Consider the following 20949-nt stretch of genomic DNA (forward strand, 5'->3'; position numbering starts at 1 on the left):
GAGAACACCATGGCTGAGCCAGGTGGCCAGCTCACTGCTGTGTTAAGGCCTAAGTGGGAGTACCAGCACAGCTCCCCATGGACGGGGCTGCTTGTCTCTTTCTCATGATATCAAGAATGTGTATGGTATGGGGGCACCTGGCTGGCTCAGTCGGAAGAGCTTGCAACTCTTGATCTTGGGATCATAAGTTTGAGCCCCCCACTGGGTGTCAGGATTACCTAATAAATAAATTAGGTAAAAAATTTAAAAAATATATGTGGTATGGGTATATCACATATTACAAATTAAGCAGCTGACAGTTCAGATAAGAAATAAGTGAAAACTGAAAGAAGTATATTGAAAATTTTTAGTACCATGGTAAAAATAGAGCAGATAAGAGGAAATGTTATAGAATTGCACTGTTAAAGGATCCAAATTTTTGTGTAAATTTTAATTTGTGTTTAAATTATTATTTGTATTAGACTAAGATAAAAATAATGAGGTGAGGGTTAAAGGGAACTCAGGACTGAAAGGCTTCCACTCAGTCCATAAGATGATTAATGTCTGCTTTGTTCTGGGCCAGCTGACACCCTGTAGTTACTGAGAACGATACAAATGCAGCCTTAGGTCCTAAATCCTCCACATTCTCCTTCATGAAAAGAAGCCAGGGTTTCTTGGAGGGCAGCCAGTGCCAAATCTCCAGGCAGAGAAACTCCTGGTACATTTTGTTACTGACAGGAAACAGCAACTCTTTGAGGATCTCACTCCTGGCGTTGGAGGAGGCAAACAGGCCAGTGTGAGAAGATGTTCATGCTCAGGGACAGTTACGCCGTGACAAGCTGAATATTGGAATCAATGACTGTCATCAAATGGAACAACTTAAGTCTATAAAAATGCCTTAAATCCAGGATAATATGGAAAAAAATAATTTTTTTTTAGATTTTTAAAAATTTATTTGACAGAGAGAGAGACAGTGAGTGCAATGAGAGAGGGAACACAAGATAACCAGGGAGCCCGATGTGGGACTCGATCCCAGGAGCCTGGGATCATGACCCGAGTCCAGGGCAGACACTTAACGAATGAGCCACCCAGGTGCCCCTGAGAAAAAGAGATATTAACATGAAGTAGATTTGTTTTTTATCTCAGTCGTTTTTTTTAACATGAAGTAGGTTTAAAATATAATTGCAATGTAGAGGTAAATGATCAATGTATGTTATAAACATTTGGAAATATCATTTACTGATTAAGCCAAATCATGAGAAGTCTACCTTAAAGCTAAATAATCACAAGTTGTGACCCTACAAGGCAGCACTACCCAACAGACATAAAATGTGAACCACGTATGTAACTTTAAATTTTCTAGAAGCCACATTTAAAAAGTAAAAAGAAACAGGTAAAATTAAATAGGATATTTATTTCATCCAGTATATTCAAAATACTATGACTTACACATGGGATCAATGTAAAATTATTAACCAAATTTTTTCATTCCTTTTTTCATGCGAAGACTTTGAAATCTGGTGTGTACTTTATCATCAGAGTTCATCACAATTTGTGCTAGCCACGTTTCAAGGGTTCAACAGCCATAGATGTCCACAGGCTACTATGTTGAACAGAACAACCACAGGCCTTGAAAGCCAATGGCTTGGATGAAGATAACTGTGGAAAGAACACGATGCTTGTTATGACAACAAATTCCTCATAGATCCAAACTGTGAAGAAAGGCAAGATGCACCTAATAAAGGGGTGGGCTTCCTAGGAAATCACAAAAACATCTGTTTATAACAATCATCAACATGTATTTATAGCACTTTCCAGGCACCAGATGCCACATCAAGACCTTCCTGTATGGGGGGGGGGGTCTCATTTCTCATTTATCTTAATCCTCTCAACACCTGATAAGATAATAATAAGGGCTGACATTGATATGCCATTGTTTCAAACATTTTGCATCTATGAATGCATTTGATCTCAAGCTACCCTGTGATGTAGTTTCTGTTAATATTCCATTTTAAAGATGTAAGACAAAGAGATTAAGAGCCTTATCAAGTAAGTGTAGCACTAGAATCTCTTTGTAAAATATACATTATTTATGATTTTTCTTGTCTTAGAAAGAGAAAAGTCGTGGTGAATGCATGTCAAATGCAATGTTTGGACAAATGAATCTGAGATCACTTTACACTGCTAAGTGATAATGGGCCATAAAAGACATTGTGATTTTGTAGTACTTGTTAAAGTTTTTTTTTTTTTTCTGCCAGATGAGATAAAAGCAATCCTATCAAGAACCACTAAATTCCTCATAACTCTGTAAAGGCCTTTGAAACAAACCAATGAGAGATAAGGTCTAGTTCTGGTGTAATTGCCTTAGGAAAGTGGACCCAGAGTGTTAGTGAGCCCTCTTTGTTTCTTATGGCTACAAACCAGGGAAGGGAGATCTTGTAAAATGTTGTCTTGGGCTTTTCAACTTTTTCCATACGGGGATCCAGTACCGTTATGACGTTTCTCTAAAGGGTCCCTAACTTCACAACTGACAATTTTTTTTTTAAAAAAGATTTTATTTTTAGGTGTAGGTCATCTTTATGCCCAATGTGGGACTCCAACTTACAACCCCTAGATCCAGAGTCACATGCTCTACGGACTGAGTCAGCCAGTCATGACCATTTTAGGGAGCACGTCGAATTACAAAAGTGTGTACCATTTCATTCGACAGAAAAATATCTTTCAAACTATGTGGTTTTATAGAAACATCCATCCTCAAATTATATCGAATCACAAGGGACCCCAAATAGTCAAAACAATCTTTAAAAGAACAATATTGTGTGTCTCACAGTTCCTAATTTCAAAACTTAATCCAAAACTTCAGGAATCAAAACAGTTTGGTACTGACATAAACACAGGCATAAAACCAAAGGAACAGAATAGAGGGCCTGGGGGGGGAACCCTCACACATACAATCAAATTATTTTTTTAGTCTTTGTTTTAACTGAAGTATAATGGACACAAATTTTATATTAGTTTCAGGTGTACAATACCATTTATACACATTACCGATAGTAAGTGTAGTTACCATCTGTCGCCAATACAAAGTTGCTACAATATCATTGACTATAGTCCCGGTGCTGTACTTTCATCCCCCTGACTTATTTATTTTATTACTTTTAAAAGATTTTATTTATTCGAGAGAGAGAAAGAGAGTGAGCCAGGGAAGAGGGAAAGAGAGAAGCAGATTCCGGCCTGAGCAGGAAGCCTGATGCAGGGCTTTATCCCAAGACCCTGAGATCATGACCTGAGCCAAAGGCAGATGCTTAAACGACTGAGCCACCCAGACGCCCCGACTTATTTATTTTATAACTGGAAGCATGTACTTCTTAAACCCCTTACTTATTTTGCCCATTCTCCCAATCCTCTCCCCTTTGACAACCTCCAGTTTTTTTTCCCTGTACTTACGAGTCTGTTTCTGTTTATTTGTTTGTTCATTTGTTTTGTTTTTTAGACGCCACATATTCTTGCAGGTCCTTTTATTAGTACTAGAAAAAAGGACATTGGCTAGGAAATAGACTCATGGACACACATCCATGCAAACATAGATATCACGTGCCTTCTAAAGTGTTGGGCTGAAGTCAGCTCATCGGGGCTTGCAAAAGCACCATGTTGAATATGGTTGAATTCTGCAAGCAGCTGTTAAAGTGATGGTGGTTTGAAATCGGCTGTAGTAGGAGTATTTATACCGCGGAAATCAGTAAATGCTGCCTATCGGTGTGTGTTTTTTCTAATCAGAAAGCCACTTTACCAGCAAACCACTAATGTGTATCATGTTCATGTATCTGCACTTCTCTCTCTCTCTCTCTTCATAAATGATAGTTTTTTTTAACTCTGTCTCTGTCTACATACAAACATGCACCCACAAGTACACATACACAAACACCATAGGCTCACACTTCTACCTTTAATTTTTTTTTAAGATTTTATTTATTTATTTGAGAGGGGGAGAGAGAGAATGAGCAGTGGGGTGGAGCAGAGGGAGAGAAGCAGACTCCCCACTGAGCAGGGAGCCTGGTGCAGGGCTCTACCCCAGGTCCTGTCCTACAGCAGATGCTTAAAATTGACTGAGTCACCCAGGGGCCCCATTCTACCTTTAGTTCTATTTCAACATCGGAGTTTGTTCTAGTCTTTTTTTTTTTTTTTAAAGATTTTATTTATTTATTTGACAGAGATCACAGGTAGGCAGAGAGGTAGGCAGAGAGAGTGAGAGGGAAGCAGGCTCCCCGCCGAGCAGAGAGCCCGATGTGGGACTCGATCCCAGGACCCTGAGCTCATGACCCGAACCGAAGGCAGCGGCTTAAACCACTGAGCCACTCAGGCGCCCCTAGTCTGTATCATTTCCATATTTGTAACTGTCTTCTCCAACAGTGAGAATTTTGGTTCCATTATTCTTGGTATATTCACTTTTTACTCTATCTCCTGACCACAAGAGCCATCTGCTTGGCCCCATCCCCACTGATTCTGACTGAGAGAGATGCCTCCTTTGCCCTGAGGGCCTACCCGTCCTGACCTTTCAAGCCACATCAGACCTGACCCTGTCAGCCCAGGCCAATCTACCAGAGTTGCCTTCTTAGCTTGGGCCCCATCAGCCCTAAACTCATCAGCTAAGTCTTTTTTTTTTTTTTTTTAAGATTTTTAAGAAGGCCAGTGTGTACAGGTCCGAGATCACAAGTAGGCAGAGAGGAAGACAGAGAGAGAAAGGAGGAAGCAAGAGGGGGTTGCAAGCTCCCTACTGCCCACTGAGCAGAGAGCCCGATGCAGGGCTCGATCCCAGGACCCTGAGATCATGACCTGAGCCTAAGGCAGAGGCTTTAACCCACTGAGCCACCCAGGTGCCCCTCATTAGCTAAGTCTTGACTTTAATTCCTCACATTTTCTTTCTTGTCTCTCTTCCCATTCAACATGCCTGTTTTCCTATTGTTTTTGAGCTTGTGGTGTTGAGTAGTTAATTTAATTCATTCATATGGGCTGCCAGATAAAATACAGGAAGCGCCTGTGTGGCTCAGGCCCTGATCCCAAGGTCCTGGGTTCGAGCCATGCATAAGGCTCCCTGCTCAGCAGAAGGCCTGCTTCTCCCTCTCCTACTTCCCCTGCTTGTATTACCTCTCTCTCGCTGTCTTTCTGTCAAATAAATAAATAAAATCTTAAAAATATATATATTTAATAAAACAGGAAGCCCAGCTGTTTTTGAATCTGGGACATACTTGTACTAAAAAAGTGTTTGTTGTTTATCTCAATTGGAAATCTAACTAGATTTGCTGCATTTTAATTTGCTGAATCTGGCAATCATAGTCGGAGAACTGCGATCTGAAACATGATCTGTAACTCCAGACTTTCCTGTACACACTGGCTTTCTAGCTCTTCCTGAACCAAGTCCCATCCAACTCCTACCTCTGCTTGAAAGGCGCACGTAAGTCCCCACCCCCAACCCCAGTCTCATTTCCTGTACAGCATCCTTTCTCCATCCTTGCTCGGTATGTACTGCTTTGGCTCCCCATCAAACAACTACCAGAGTTATAGACAGGAGCACACAGTTTAGTAGACAACTAGAGGGTTTGGTTTATTAATGAGTTTGTGTGTTTTTATCTTGGAATGCACATGAGATGAGGCTGCCCCATTAATCCTCCAGGAAGCTTTACCTAAGTTAGCTAGTAGTCAGTAGTATTCCGAAGACCCACTGCATTCTTTTCATCCCTCTACTATGATTTTTACCTCCTTTATTGAAAACTCTCTGTTTGGAGTGGGTGGGTGGGTCAAAAAAAAAAAAAGAAGAAGAAGAAGAAAGAAAGAAAACTGTTTGATATATTTTGTTATGGGATTATCTCCAGAGTAGAGGTGTTAAGTTAAAAAAAAAAATAGGCAAGGAGAAGAACCAAAATAAAGAGAGAGCAAAGCTACTATATACAAAGTTACCATATACATACACCATATTGAAACTGGGGGACCAAGGCAGGGATCACAGGGAGACTTATTTTTTATTTTCACTATCTTTTTTCTGTGCAGATTTTTAAAAATTAAGGGCATATTTTAATCAATTATTTTAAAATATGTAATTATTTAAAAAAGAAATGATCTATTTATGTGTGGGTCCCTCATTGCACAGTAAGCTGCTACTTGAGGTGAGGGGCCATGTCTATTTCAATTTGTATGCCGAAAGCCCAGCACTGTAGTCCGGTCCAAGTCATCATCTGGGCTGTTTGGATATATAATAAAAACAGCATTTTTATTTCCACTGATTCATTTCCGTTACTATTACTGATAGTATGATATTATCGTGATATTTTAAGGTAAATTAATATTTATTAAATTATTTAGTTCAAGCATAAGTTAATGAATAAGAAATATAATTTCAAGTTTAATTACTACTTGAATTAATTTAAATTTAAAAAAGTATGAAAATAATAAAAACTGGGATGCCTGGGTGGCTTAGTCAGTTGGGTGTCTGCCTTTGGCACAGGTCATGATCCTAGCGTCTTGGGATTGAGTCCCACATTGGGTTCCTTGCTTGGCGGGAGGCTGCCTCTCCCTCTGCCTGCGGTTCCCTCTGCTTGTGCTCTCTCTGACAAATAAATAGAATCTTTAAAAAAATAAAATAATAAAGACTATGAAAAGATTGGATTTAAAAAAAAAACAATTAGTTCTATTGAGGTATAACTAATATACAGTAAAATACCCGCATAAATGTATAGCTCAGTGAACTTTGACAAATGTATATACACATGTAACAATGACCACAATCAAGGTATAGAACATTTTTGCCAACCCAGAAGGTTCTGTTTGCCCCTTCTCGGTCATTTTCTATTCCTAACCTTGGCCACTGGCAATACTTAATAATTATATTATATTTATTAATGGATTTTTAAATATATTTAACTTCACACACTTAACAGAAGGTCTGTGTTATCTTTTTTAAAAATGATTTTATTTATTTATTTGACAGTGAGAGAGGGAACACAAGCAGGGGGAGTGGGAGAGGGAGAATCAGGCTTCATGCTGACCAGGAAGCCGAATGCAGGACTTGATCCCAGGAACCTAGGATCATGACCTGAGCTGAAGGCAGACACTTAATGACTGAGCCACACCCAGGCACCTCTGTGTATTCTTTTATTAACCCAAAGAGCAAAGGACTGCCTACAAAAATAGGCTATTACCTACAAAGGACTGCCTTAAGAAAAAAATACTTTGATTGTATTCTTGTTTTAATCCATTTTTTTTTCAGATTCTCTATTTTTAGAGAATAAATTTGCCATTTGGCAAAAGAAAGAAAAGTGGAAAAGCTACCTAATTTTCAAGAACAATGGTACCAGTTGGCAATTATTGAGGATCTATTATGCATCAGGCACCATATTTACACTTTACATAAATCCATCTTCTCATTTGATCCTCACAACAACACTGAGAGGTGGAGATTTCTTATTACCTTCATTTAATGTGTGGCTCAGAAATACCCATAACCTTATCTAATCATGACTGGCACAAATGTACCACACATATAGCAATAACCCAAATTTCTAAACTCTAAGCAACCCACCAAATGCTTAAGTGGCAATAAATCTGGACTTTCAACCGGGTCCCCTCCCCAATTCTCAAAAACAACTAGAACTACCACTGTCACCCTGCTGCTCAAGGATTGCTGCCCTCTTCCAGGCCGCTGAACTCTTCATCTGTGGCCCACAGTCTATGTGGGCGCCCCCCTTCTGTGCAGGGGGTCAGTATAGCCGGCAAAGACCTTCAAACATTCTGGGATTCTGAGTCCACTACTCCAGAAACAAAAGCCCTCTAGGGGGCAGTGTAGCTTAACACCATGGCCCAATCTAACAAAGTACCTGTGCCCACGTTAAAATTCTCTTAGAAATGAAGGTGGGAAGCTCAGAGAAGTTCAATAACGTGGTCAAGATGGCCCGAGAGTCAGTAGCAAAACTGGCAGTCGATCTCAGTCTGTCTGAATGCAAAACAGTAATGGATTTTCATTCTGTTGGGCTATCTTGCCTGACCATTCATTAGACTGAAGGGAAAGGGACAGAGCAGAAAGCAATGAAGTGATTATATATGGAGCAACCATTGTGTGCCACTCCCCAATCCATGAAGGAAACAGAAGAGGAACCGCAGCACTTGAGAGGAGGGGTGTAAGTTAACGCAGACAAGAGACTGAGAATGCAGGTGGTTTTGCTGATCATGGACTGTGAGTTCCAAGCATTATAACCCATCAGTCACTCAGGCATCCAGCCAATGTTCATGCTTGCCATGGCGTCTGTGTTACGCACTGAAATAGAGCTGGGAGCACATAGGCTGGCACATTTGTGATCTAGTGCGGAGGTGGTAGGGGGTCTTAAACAAATAAACCAATACATGCATAATTACAGATTTGGTTAAGCAGTAGGAAGAAAAAAAGAACAGGCTGCTAGAAGAGAGACAAGTGAAGGACTTAACTTTAAGAGAAGAACCCTGAAGATAGAGAAGGAGCTGGATAGGTAAAGAATGTTCTAGAAAGACAGAACAGTATATACAAAGCCCTTGAGGTAAGAAAAAGGTGAGGATTTGGGGGGCTGAAGGAAGGGCCAGTCCACTATGACTGAATAATACTATTTCTTAATATCATTTAGTCTAAGTGGCAGGGAGTTCCATGAAGAGGTAACAAATTGAGCAAAGACACAAAGGTAGGAAAACTGTATACGGGGGGATGGGGACTTGCAGCTAGCAAAGAACTCTGTGCTCTTAGGAATAGCAAATGGTGAGTGGTTGGATTTAAAACCCAAGCTGAAGATTTTTATTCAATTTGAAACAAGAAGGGGCTTAATATTTTTAAGCCATGGAGGTGAATTTAGGAAGATGAATTTCAGGGAATAAGTGGAGTGACCTAGAAGCAGGGATAACTGTTGGGACACCCTTGCAATAGCTCAAGCAAGAGAAAAGTAGGACTTGTCTAATGATGCCGTGACAGGGAAGGACTCGGTCCTTCAATAAATCCAACAAATGTAAAATCCCCCAAAAGAAAGAGCAAAGAATCGTTTTCTGGGGGACACTCTCTGGCAGGAAGGAAGACTGAAACAGCATCTGTGAGGTTTTTGAGTTTGCATCTCCTCTGAGGGTTCTCTGCCTTTGGGACCCCCAGCCCTTCGTCAAAACACAACAACAAAGCCTCCCAGAATGGAACACTAGGCTCCTGGGATCCCGGGGAGGTGGTGAGTCCAAAGGAGAGAGACAGGGAACGTGTGGTGACAGTCATGGGGGATAAGCACTCAAAAGTGGTTCTGGAGTATAGACACTCCCGGGATCCCAGGATCCTATAGACACTGCTCCCTCACCTTGCAGCCACTCTCCTCCTCCTTGCTCTTCTCAGACCTTTAGAGGACGTTATGCTGTGTTCTGTATATGTTCCCATTCGCAGGGCATGGATAAGTGGGAATGGGTCAGAGAAAAGATGGATAGAAGAAAGTTTCCTGAGGACAAATGGATAGGATTTAGAGTCTAATCCGATTAGATCTTGAGAAAAGGAGAAAGAGAAAATAGAAAATAATTTTGGGGGTGCCCGGGTGGCTCAGTTGGTTAAGCGTCTGCCTGCATTGAGCTCCCTGCTGGGGGGCGGGTTCTGTTTCTCCCTCTGTCCCTCCCCCTGCTCAAGCTTGAGTGCTCTCCTCCTCTCTTTCTCTCTCTCTCTCTCTCTTCCCTCTCTCTGAAATAAATAAAATCTTTAAAAAGTAAATTTAAAAAATATATAAAAATTTAAAAATAAAGGAAAATAATTGTGAAGAAGCCTGGGTATGGAATGGGGTGATTTAAGATCTTGTCCCTCCCTTTACACCCATCCTACTTTCCCTAAGCAAACTTCTGATGCTAATTTTGTTTCCCAAGTGGACTTTTCTATAGGGACGCCATTATATTTCTTAGGGTGAATTAGTAAATTGGGCTCTTGTGACTTAATCACCACCTAGGAGAAATGATAGAGTCAAGTTCTTGAACTTGCAAATCGGAAATTTTAGCCTAATCAGCAGCTTTAATGATCCACAATATAGGTCTGTCCTCTGACATTTTATGTCTCACACAACAGTCATGAAAATAGACTGTTTCCATAGGCACTATGTGTGGGAGTCTACCATAAGGGAAGCTAAAGTTATTCTCTGAGACTCAACTTCATAGAAACAATAGTAATCCTATTTATTGAACACTTACTATGTGTCCAGCCCTCTTTGGTCACTTGAACAATCTCTCTCTTATTTTATTTTATTATTATTGTTGAAGAGGTCGAGAGGGGCAGAGGGTGAGGGAGACTCTTCAGAAGGCTCCACACAGTGCGGAGCTCAACACAGGGTTCAATCTCACAACACTGAGATCATGACCTGAGCCAAAAGCAAGAGTCAGATGCTTGACTGACTGAGCCACCCAGGCATCCCTAACAATAGTTCTTTAGATACATGCTAGTATTATGTCCATCCTAAGATGAAGAATGTGAGACTCAAAGAAATTAAATGATCTAAAGGCACAGAACTAATCATGTAGTGGAGCTGGGATTCATACCCACCAAACTTGACTCTAGAATCCTCTGCTTTTCACATATTTTGAAAAGAAGTTACCACAACCGTGGTAGATATCCATAAGGGGTTTTGAATCTGGAAAAAAAGATCTGCAAAATGAAACTACCCTAAATCCTCATTTGTAAATGTATTACTGATGGCGTATTGGGAAATATCCAGCTTCATCAAGAACTGGGAGTCTCTGTAGAACTAGAATACAACTCAAGACAAAGAAGTTAACTGTATTGTAGATTCTGGGGGAAAAAAATGCAAAACCCAGGGACATCCTTTATTCATGACTCTTTTTTTTTTTTCTAAAGTATGTTCTACAACCCATGTGGGGCTTGAACTCATGACCCTTAGATCAGGAGTCACATGCTTTACTGGCTGAGCCAGCCAGGTGCCTCTGTTCAATGACCTGTTTCTGACTTGAGGACAGTACCCGAAACATAGCAGACTGGCCATGAGTATTTGTTAAACAAATGAAGAATGCCACCCAACACGGTGGCCCTTCAGTCTTCATGCACACATTTAGTAAGTATTCTTTTCTATCTCGCTCTGAAACAGCTCTAACTCTAAAGGTCCTTCTCTCCTCCAATGTTCAACATTGCTTCTCCCCACCTCCTTACTTTCAGCTCAGCACTTTATCTCGTACTTCCTGGAGGAAGAAGCACTCAGGCAGCGACTCCAGAGTCGCCCACTGCCACATGGACACACACCGCCTCCCACCCATATCCATATTTGCTAGCGTCCCTCCAGTTAAAATAAAAATGTGTCTCTCATTTCTACCCTAGACCAAACCTTTTCTTATATTCTGAAAATCATCTCCTCTCGCCTTCTCAAGGACTTTTCTCTTATAGTTTGTCCTCTTTTTTTTTTTTTTTTTTTAGTATTTTATTAGTCTATTTAAAAGAGAGAGAAGGAAAGAGAGAAAGAGAGCACATGAGTAGGGGGAGGGATAGAGGGTAAGAAAGAGGTAGACTCCCTGTTGAGCATGGAGCCCCATATGGGGCTCCATCTCAGGACCCTGGGATCATGACCCGAGCTGAGGGCAGATGCTTAACGGACTGAGACACCCAGGTGCCCCTGTCCTCTTTTCAACATCACAGTTTTTCCTGTTTTCTTGTATCATTTCTATATGTATACAACCATACTGGGTTTTTGTTTGTTTGTTTGTTTTTAAGATTTTTATTTATTTATTTGATAGACAGAGAGAGATCACAAATAGACAGAGAGGCAGGCAGAGAGAGAGGGGGAGAAGCAGGCTCCCTGCTGAGCAGAGAGCCCGACGTGGGGCTCGATCCCAGGACCCTGAGACCATGACCCAAGCCAAAGGCAGAGGCCCAAACCACTGAGCCACCCAGGCGCCCCCAACCATACTGTTTTGAAGTAAGGTAAGAGTTTCCTTATCTTTAAGAATTCCTTCCAAAACTCACATCCCCATTTTTATGTTCTTTTTTTCACAGAAAAAAACTTCTTAAAAGTTTAAACCTCCTCCCCTCCCCATCCTATGTTTTTCTTCAACCCTCTCCAATCAGGCTTCTGTACCAGAGATGCACAGAAACTTCTCTAGTCAAGGCTATTAACATTGCCTATGATGTCATTTCAAGTGGTTGCTTTTCTGTCCTCATCTTACCCAAACTCTTGTTAGCAGTCTACACACCTGACTAGTCTCTTCCTGCCACTTTCTTCTTTTGTCTTCAGGAGTATTCTGCCCTTTTGGTTTGCCCCCTGCCTCTTCAGTAGCTCCTTCTCAACATTTTTGCAAGCTAGAGCCTATCCGTGTGTGTTTTGTATCTTGTGGGGTGATCCTGGATCCTCCTCCTTTTTTATGTTTAAGGTCACAAATTATTGGTTCATCATCCAATCTGAACGCATAGGTGGACATTATATGGCCTGTAGCTTTTTTTTTTTTTTAAAGATTTTATTTTTATTTATTTGACACAGAGAGAGAGAGAGATCACAAGTAGGCAGAGAGGCAGGCAGAGAGAGCAGGGGAAGCAGGCTCCTTGCTCAGCAGAGAACCCAATGTGGGGCTCAATCCCAGGACCCTGGGATCATGACCTAAGCCGAAGATAGAGGCTTAACCCACTGAGCCACCCAGGTGCCCCTAAATGGCCTGTAGCTTTAAAAATGAGAAATTGTGTTTAAAAACCCGGATTACCAATTTCTCTGGGAGAATTTGAAGATCTAACAAAATGGGATCTACATTTCCCCACAGCAGTAATTTGCTGGAGTACCTGCTGCCTGGGTCATTTCTTAATCAGTTTTACTACTTCAAACATCTGATATCCAGCGTGCTTCATTCATTTAGGCTATTTGCCAAAGGCGTACAAGAACATGAGCTTATTGGGGGTGCCTGAGTGGCTTAGTCGATTAAGCGTCTGCCTTCATTTCAGGTCATAATCCCAGGGTCCTGGGATGGAGTCCCCACATCAAGTTCTTTGCTCAGTGGGGAGATTGCTTCTCCCTCTGCCTCCTGCTTCCTCTGCTTGTGTTCTCTCTCTCTCTCTGACAAATAAAAAAAAAATCTTAAAAAAGGAATATGAGTGGGCGCCTGGGTGGCTCAGTGGGTTGAGCCGCTGCCTTCGGCTCAGGTCATGATCTCAGGGTCCTGGGATCGAGTCCCGCATCGGGCTCTCTGCTCGGCGGGGAGCCTGCTTCCTCCTCTCTCTCTCTCTGCCTGCCTCTCTGCCTACTTGTGATCTCTCTCTGTCAAATAAATAAATAAAATCTTTAAAAAAAAATAAATAAAAAAATAAAAAAATAAAAAAAAAAAAGGAATATGAGTTTGTGACCCTTGATTCATGCTTTCCCTAAGATAGCTCCTCCAATCCCATTTAACACTACAAGCTTTTAAATTTCTTCTTTAACAAAGAGTTGCCCACAATATGACAGGACCTATTGTACCATAGACCCTAGGGTTACAGTACTGATAAAGCAAGTCACCCTACTTTCAAAGACCTTTTCTTCTATTGTATGTCAATTATAGCTGGGGGGGGGGGGGACGGGGACTTGCCTCTGGCAAGTGGAGACACACAAAATAATGACAATATGAAGCCAATTAATATGAAAAATTTAAAGAAGAGCAAGGGGATAGAGAAAGCTATTTCAGATAGGTTCATGAAGAAATTCCTCTCTGAGGTGAGAGTTGAACTTGAATAAAGTGAGAAAAGGAAAAGTACACCAGAGAAAGCAAACAGTAGGTATGAAAGTCATGGGCCTGATTTGTCTTGTTCAATCACGCTAAGGCCAGTGTGCCTGGAGCCACAATGGAGTGAGTAAGAAGTGGTGGGGACGTGAATTTGGTGAGATAGCAGTGGCCATTAAGTCCACTTTGTGGACTCTGGATGACGGAAAGCCATTGGAATATTTTGAACAGAGAATGCAATCTGTATTATGTATTAAAAATATTAATGTGGCTGTTGTCTGGAGAATTGAGTGCAGAAGGACAAGAATAGAAATATAGAAATAGCTAGTCTACCAAAAGGATTATCATGCATGTTTAGATGGGGGTGGGGAGCGGAGGGGCATTAGTAAAGAGGTCTGTGGGTAAATCTGAGGAGGATTTGATTTGAGAATATATTTTCAATGTAGATTGGATTCGATATGGAGTGTGTGAGAAAGAATGGAGATGAGCATGACTCCATAGTCTTTGGCTTAAGCAGCTGAATGAGTACACAGTCATTTGTTGGAAAAGGAAAAGTTTGTGGCACTTTTTGCGTGAGATGCTTGCTACATATGTAGAGGGCACAGGAGGCTGAGTCTGGTTATGAGGCCAGTAGTGATAGTTAGCAGGTTCACTCTTACTATTTGTAAGGTCAGGAACAAGAGCACAGATGGTGATCCACCTACCATATGTCTAGCTATTTAGAAGTTGTGACTAAAGGTTCCTGGGTGGCTCAATGGGTTAAGCGTCTGCCTTTGGCTCAGGTCATGATCCCAGGGTTCTGGGATTGAGCCCTGCGTGGACTCTCTGTCCAACAGAGAACCTGCTTCTGCCTTTCCCTCTGCCCGTGGCTCTCTCTGCTCGTGCTCTCTCTCTCTCTTTCCCTGTTAAATAAATAATTTTTTAAAAATAAAGTAATATATAAAATATAAATTGCCAAAATTGTTTTTTGTCTTAAAACATTCAAATTATCTACTAATATACAAAATAAAATACAAAAATATCAGACTTTTAAAGATTTGTTTATGTGTCATCTCTACGCCAAATGTGGGGCTTGAACTCACACCCTGAGATCAAGAGTTGCATGGCTCTACCTGACCCAGACAGTCACCTCCAAAATAATCAGAATTTTAAATCAAAATTATACAAGCAATGCTGGAAATAGAAAGTTAACTTTATTAAGTTAACTTTATTTGTTAAGTTATTGCCTTATTAAATATTTTTATACAAATAAAGTTATTGTGGATACATTCCCAATTCATTGTTATCTATTGACTATGGAAAGAATCAGTCTCTCCAATATGTTACAAGCAGACAAATATACATATGAATATAACATTTAAGGGTCAAAAGAATTGTTTAGGATTGCAAAATTTTCTTCAGCCACTGTGGAGATTGTGCTAATTCATCAATTGTTTCCAAACCATGAATTTGAACATGAAAAGAGGCAATTTTTAAAAAGGAACATTCACTACTACTGGAAAATAATACTCGGTTATGCAAGAATATGCTGCATTTGTGCTATCTAAGAGGAAGAGTATGACAAGTTAATTTGTGTTTTCTCTTACCTAAGTACTTCTGCTGTTCAAAGTCTCTTGGCACTGCAAAGCGATGCTTGTTTCTCTTAAGTGGTTCCACCCAAAATCGAGGCATTAGGAGGCAGTTGCCTTTCAGTTTTTTGTTTTTGTTTTTTTTTTTAAGATTGTCTTTATTTATTTGAGAGAGAGAGGAGAGAGCATGTTGGCGGGCCAGAGGGAGAGGGAGATGATGTACGCTTCTTGCTGAGCAGGGAGCCCAACCCCAGGACCCTGGGATCATGACCTGAACTGAATGCAAAGGTTTAACTGAATGAGCCACCCAGGTACCTCTCAGTTTTTTTTTTTTTTAATATTGTGATAAAATATATATAATGTAAAATTTACCAAATAACCATTTTTTTAAAGATTTATTTATGTATTTGAGAGGAGGAGGGGCAAAGGGAGAGACAAACCCAAGCAGACTCCGTGCTGAGCCCTGAGCCAGACATAGGGCTTGATCTCACTACCCTGGGATTAGGACCTAGGTGGAAACCCAGAGTCAGACACTTAATCGACTGCACTGCCTAGGTACTCACCATTTAACCATTTTAAGTATTTTTAAGTATATAGTTCCATGGCATTAAGTATATTCGCATTGTTTTGCCACCATACCACCATTCATCTCCAGAACTTCTTTATCTTCCTAAATTGATAATCAGTATGAGACTCCTGGGTTCAGTACCGCTAAGCCTCTGCCTTCAGCTCAGGTCATGGTCCTGGGATGGAGCCCCACATTGGCCTCACTGCTCAGTGGGGAACCTGCTGCTCCCTCTCCTCCCTGCTTGTGCTCTCTCTCACTATCTCTGTCTCTCCCTCTCTCAAACAAACAAACAAATAAATAAAATTGTCAAAAAAATTAATACTCAGAACCTATTAAATACTAACTCCCTATTCTCCCTTTCCCCAGCCCCTTGAAATCACTGTTGTTTTTTGTCTCTGATTTTAAATTCTTAGGGTACCTCACACAGTTAGTATCATGTAATATTTGTCTCTGGGATTTACATATTTTACTTTGTAAAACATCTTCGAGTTTCATTGATTGTGTAGCATATGTCCAAATTTCCTTCCTTTTCAAGTTTGAGTAATATTCCATTGTGTATATTTGTGTATATATGCCACATTTTGTTTATCCATTCATCTCTCAATGAATGCTTGGGTTGTTTCCACATTTTGGTGATTACGAATAATATTGTTGTGAACATACGCATACAAATATCTGCTCAAGTCTTTGCTTTCAATTCTTTTGGTGCCTTTCAGTTGAGGACATAGAGCAAAAGAAATGGGGAAATGTTCCTGAGCTTGAATAGTGGTAGTTATTAAAGCAAATATTTAGAGTTCTACTTTTTGGTGAGTGCTGGATCTTGAAAGATAGAGAAGCTTGTATTCTTTAATATAATTATAAAGTGTATGTGTGTGTGTATGTGTGTGTATGTGTACAGAGAGAGAGATTTTTGCCAGGTCAGAGTGCCTTTGGATGGTATTAATGGGTGTAAGTATATAAGTGGTTTTAGAACTGGGTGAATATAGCAGTGAGTATAGATAGACAAGAGGTTGGGGAGCCTGGGTGAGTCAGTTAAACATCCAACTCTTGATTTCCACTCAGGTCATGATCTCATGGTCATGGGATTAAGCCCCATGTTGGGCTCTGCGCTCAGCATGGAGTCTACTTGTCCTTGTCCTTCAGCCCCTCACCCTGGTTGCAATCTCTCTCTCAAATTAATAAATAAAAATCTTTAAAAAAGATTTTGAGGGCTGTGCTTGGAACATATAGAAATCAGAAAGAGAAGGGAGAGCAAGAAAAGAAACCAAGAAGAAATGCCAGGAGACCATGGAGGCTTGGAAGCCAGGTGAAATCCAATACTGGGGAATGATCAACAAGCCAGAACACTGCCGAGAGAGTAGATAAAGGACTGATACTTTGCCATTTGATTCAGCACAAGTGGAAATTACTGGTGACATTAAAAAGGGTAGTTTCAGGGATGCCTTGGTGGCTCAGTCAGTTTAGTGTCTGCCTTTGGCTCAGGTCATGATCCCAGGATCTTGGGATTGAGTACTACCTCAGGCTCCTTGGTCAGTGGGAAGCCTGCTTCTCTCTCTGCCTGCTGCTCCCTCTGCTTATGCTCTCTCTTTCTGAAAAAATAAATAAAATCTTTTAAAAATGAAATAAAAATTTAAAAAGCAGTTTCAGTTAGGAGTGGGGATGAAAGCCTGGCTGAAAAGTGTTCAAGAGAGAATGAGAAGAAAGTATAAACAGAGGGCTTGGCCAGTTCTTTATAGGAGTTTTTCTAGAAAAGAAAGTAGAAAATGGGGTGGAAACTTAGAGGAGGATGTGGTGGAGTCAAAGAAGGTTTGTGGTTTTTCTCTGTTGTTATCTTACAGCAGGAACATAACTGATGGCTCTGGGTCTCCAGTCCTGCTCTACCTGAAGTTCCAAAGACATATATCCAAGTGCATCCATTTGGATATCTCATAGGAAAATTAAAATTAACCTGTACCTGTCCCAAGCAGGACTTTTGGCTCTCTCTCCCTTTTCCCCTAATCTGTTCTTTTCTAATTCTTCATTTTTCTCGATATGCGTCATTGCCAACCACTCAACCCAAAAGCCATGTGGCCATTTCAGATTCTTCTCTTTCCCTCACTCCTCATAACCCATGCATTTTCCGTTAGTTCTGCTTCCAAAATGTTTCCATAATCTGTTTACCTTCACTCTTGGGACTGCTACAATAGCTTCATTCTTGCCTCCCACCACCTATTCTGCATATGGTGGCAGCAAGGGTGTAAATCAGATGATATCACACAACCACTTAACACTTTCCAGTGGTTACATGTCACATTTGATAAGATTTATTTATCTATTTGAGAGAAAATGAGAAAGAGAGCAAGAGAGAGCACAGTAGGAAGGGGGACAGAGGGAGAGAGAAGATCAGCAGGGAGTGTGGAGCAGACAGCGATGTGGGGGTAGATCTCACAACCCTGGGATCATTATCGGAACCAAAATCAAGAATCAGATGCTTAAGCAACTGATCCACCCAGGCGCCCCTACCCGTCACACTTTTAAATCCCCACTGCTTGCCTTGAGCTATAAAATCCTGTATTATCTGGCACTTTCCTCCTTCAACCTCATCTCCACTACCTTTCCTATCTGGAATCACACTACAGATACACTGACTTTCTCTCCATTCCACCCAATCTTGCCTTTTTAAACCCTAATTATTTATATTCTAAAGATACCAAAAAAACACAGAGAAAATTATAGAAAACTATGTTCCACTACCTAGACTTAACACATTAATATTTAGTCACATTTGTCCATTAGAATATGTTACTGAATAATAATAATATTAATAATAATATTACTGAATCTATTCAGTGCAATAGGTGCTAATTAATCAATGTTGAGGTATGCAGTTTACTATGCTAATATATGATGTTTTCATTCATTCATTTACTGGCTATATATTTCCATGTGTGAATATACCATAATTTGTTCGTCCATTTCTCTTTTGTTGAACATTTAGGCTATTTCCTATATTTTATCATTATAATAGTGTTACAATGAACACCAGCAACATAGTGGTTAAAAGGTCAGATTCTCGGGGCACCTGGGTAGCTCAGTCGGTTAAGCGATGGAGTCTTGATTTTGGCTTAGGTCATCATCTCATGGTCATGAGATCAAGCTCATCGGGCTCTGTGCCTGTGAGATTCTCTCTTTCTCCTGCCCCACCTAAAAAAAAAAAAAAAGGAAAAAGAGGTCAGATTTTGGAGCAGACTACTTAGGATTGAAGTCCAGGTACCATAATTTGCTAGTTCTGTCACTTTAGTCATGTCACTTAAAATCTCTGTGTCTGTTTCCTGAATTATAAAATGAAAGCAATAAAAATAACTTTTCATGGTATTGTTAGTAGGATGAAATGATTTGAAATATGTAAGGAACCTTAAAAACTGCCTGACACATAATAAATCTCAATGAGTTATCAACTCTTACTAATGTTAGGAATTGCTGAGTGACAGGACATGTGTATCTTCAATTTCATTAAATATTATACATTCTTCTAAGTGATGTACCAATAAATGTCTCCACTAGCAATATATAAATTCAATAATCCTAAATCCTAAAACATGGTACTAATTTAAATTTTCTGCCAATCTAATGGTATGAAATTATATCTACATAAAATTTATTTATCTAATATCTACACCCAACATAGGGCTGGAACTCCGACCAGTATGATCACAGTATGATCAAGCATCACATACTGTTCTGACTGAGCCAGCCAGGTGCCCCATTATGTTGTTTGAATTTGTACTTTTGACAGTTACAGTGAAGTTAAACATCTTTTCATTGGTTTATTGGCCATTCATATTTCTTTTTTTGGTGAACTAGCTCTGTATTCTCTTTATTTACTTTTCTACTGGATTGTATGCTTTTTTCCTTTTGATTTTGAGAACTTTTTTTTGGATATTAATCTTTCGATGGTTTTATCTATTTGAATACCTTCTAGTTTTTGGCTTGTCTTTGTGTTGCATCTTTTTAAACTTATGTTGTTATAGAATTAACAAATTTTAATGCAGTCAACTCTAACAATATTTTCCCACATGGTTTGTACCTTTTGGATCTTATTTAAGAAATTCTTCCTTATTCTAATATCATACAGATATATTTCCTGAAAAATATTTCGAGGCCTTTAATCCTTCTGGGATTTATTTTTGGATATGGTATGAAACATTTATTTTTCTTTACTTTTGGAAAAATTTTCTCGGCACCATTTCTTGAAGAGTTATCCTTTCCCTACTGACTTGTAATGCCCACTGTTAAAAACCACCTTCCCACGGAGCTAGTCTTCATTTCAGCTTCACAACCTTTGCTTATGTTCCTTCTACTGGTGATGCTTTTCTCTCGTTCTCGAGCTCGCAGCTCCAGTGTCATCCCTCTCATATCTGGGTTACGTCTACATGTATGTCAGACTCGGTGATTTCGTGACTCTTAAGAGTCTAGAAGGGCTGAGGCAGGTAGGACTGAGGCCAGTAGCCTCCTGGCGGTTGCCAGGGCGGCTGTTGGGAAGGCCGCCGAGAGGGAGTACCCTGAGACCCAGTGACGGAATCCGTCCCGCGCCCGCGTCGCCAAGGAGTGCGTCACCACGTGCGGTCGGCCGGGGGCGGGGCCGGGGCTGAATCACGTGGCTTGGTTGCCTACGCGCTGCTGGGCCGTGGGAAGATGGCGGACGGAAAGGGAGACGCCGCCGTCGCCGCCGGGGCCGGGGCTGAGGCTCCGGCGGGAACGGGAGCCGGAGACGGAACCGAGACTGAGTCCATGGCTCGGGGTCATCGCCCTGCATCTCCGGCGCCTGGAGCCCCGGGACTGCGACCGTGCCTGTGGCAGCTGGAGACAGAGCTGAGGGAGCAGGAGGTGTCGGAGGTCTCATCTTTGAACTACTGCCGGAGCTTCTGCCAGGTGAGGGGCTTGCTGACTGGCTGGGTGAGGGTGGCGGGGTGGGGAGGCCAGGGGAAGAGGCCCCCGATCCGTTGCCGCAGCTGGGGCCGGACTGAAAGGCGCCACCTTCCCGTCTTGCCGCGCCCCCGGGCCGGGAAGGCCCAGCTCGGGAAGCTCGACCGCTGGCCCCCCTTCACCACTGCCCGACTTTGGCCACCGCCAGGGCGGGTTGTGCTGGGC

At 41.1% G+C, this 20949-nt stretch overlaps 1 protein-coding gene and 1 long non-coding RNA gene across 2 annotated transcripts in view; one reads left to right on the forward strand and one right to left on the reverse strand.

The window, feature by feature from the left end:
* Positions 1–1406: 1406 nt before the first annotated feature.
* On the reverse strand, positions 1407–20356 carry LOC131810090 (uncharacterized). The gene is made up of 3 exons (XR_009345404.1): positions 20139–20356; positions 18881–19002; positions 1407–1638 (listed from the first exon to the last, which is right to left on the reverse strand). It is a non-coding gene; the product is annotated as an uncharacterized LOC131810090 (long non-coding RNA).
* Positions 20357–20458: 102 nt separating this feature from the next.
* RLF (RLF zinc finger) overlaps positions 20459–20949 on the forward strand; it is a 94733-nt gene continuing 94242 nt past the window's right edge. The window contains exon 1 of the mRNA XM_059135563.1: positions 20459–20730. Within this exon, the coding sequence (XP_058991546.1) occupies positions 20494–20730 (237 nt within the window). The 5' untranslated portion in view covers positions 20459–20493. The remainder of the gene's footprint in view (positions 20731–20949) is intronic.

The sequence above is a fragment of the Mustela lutreola genome, chromosome 10, assembly GCF_030435805.1.
Source record: "Mustela lutreola isolate mMusLut2 chromosome 10, mMusLut2.pri, whole genome shotgun sequence".
Classification (NCBI taxonomy): Eukaryota; Metazoa; Chordata; class Mammalia; order Carnivora; family Mustelidae; genus Mustela; species Mustela lutreola.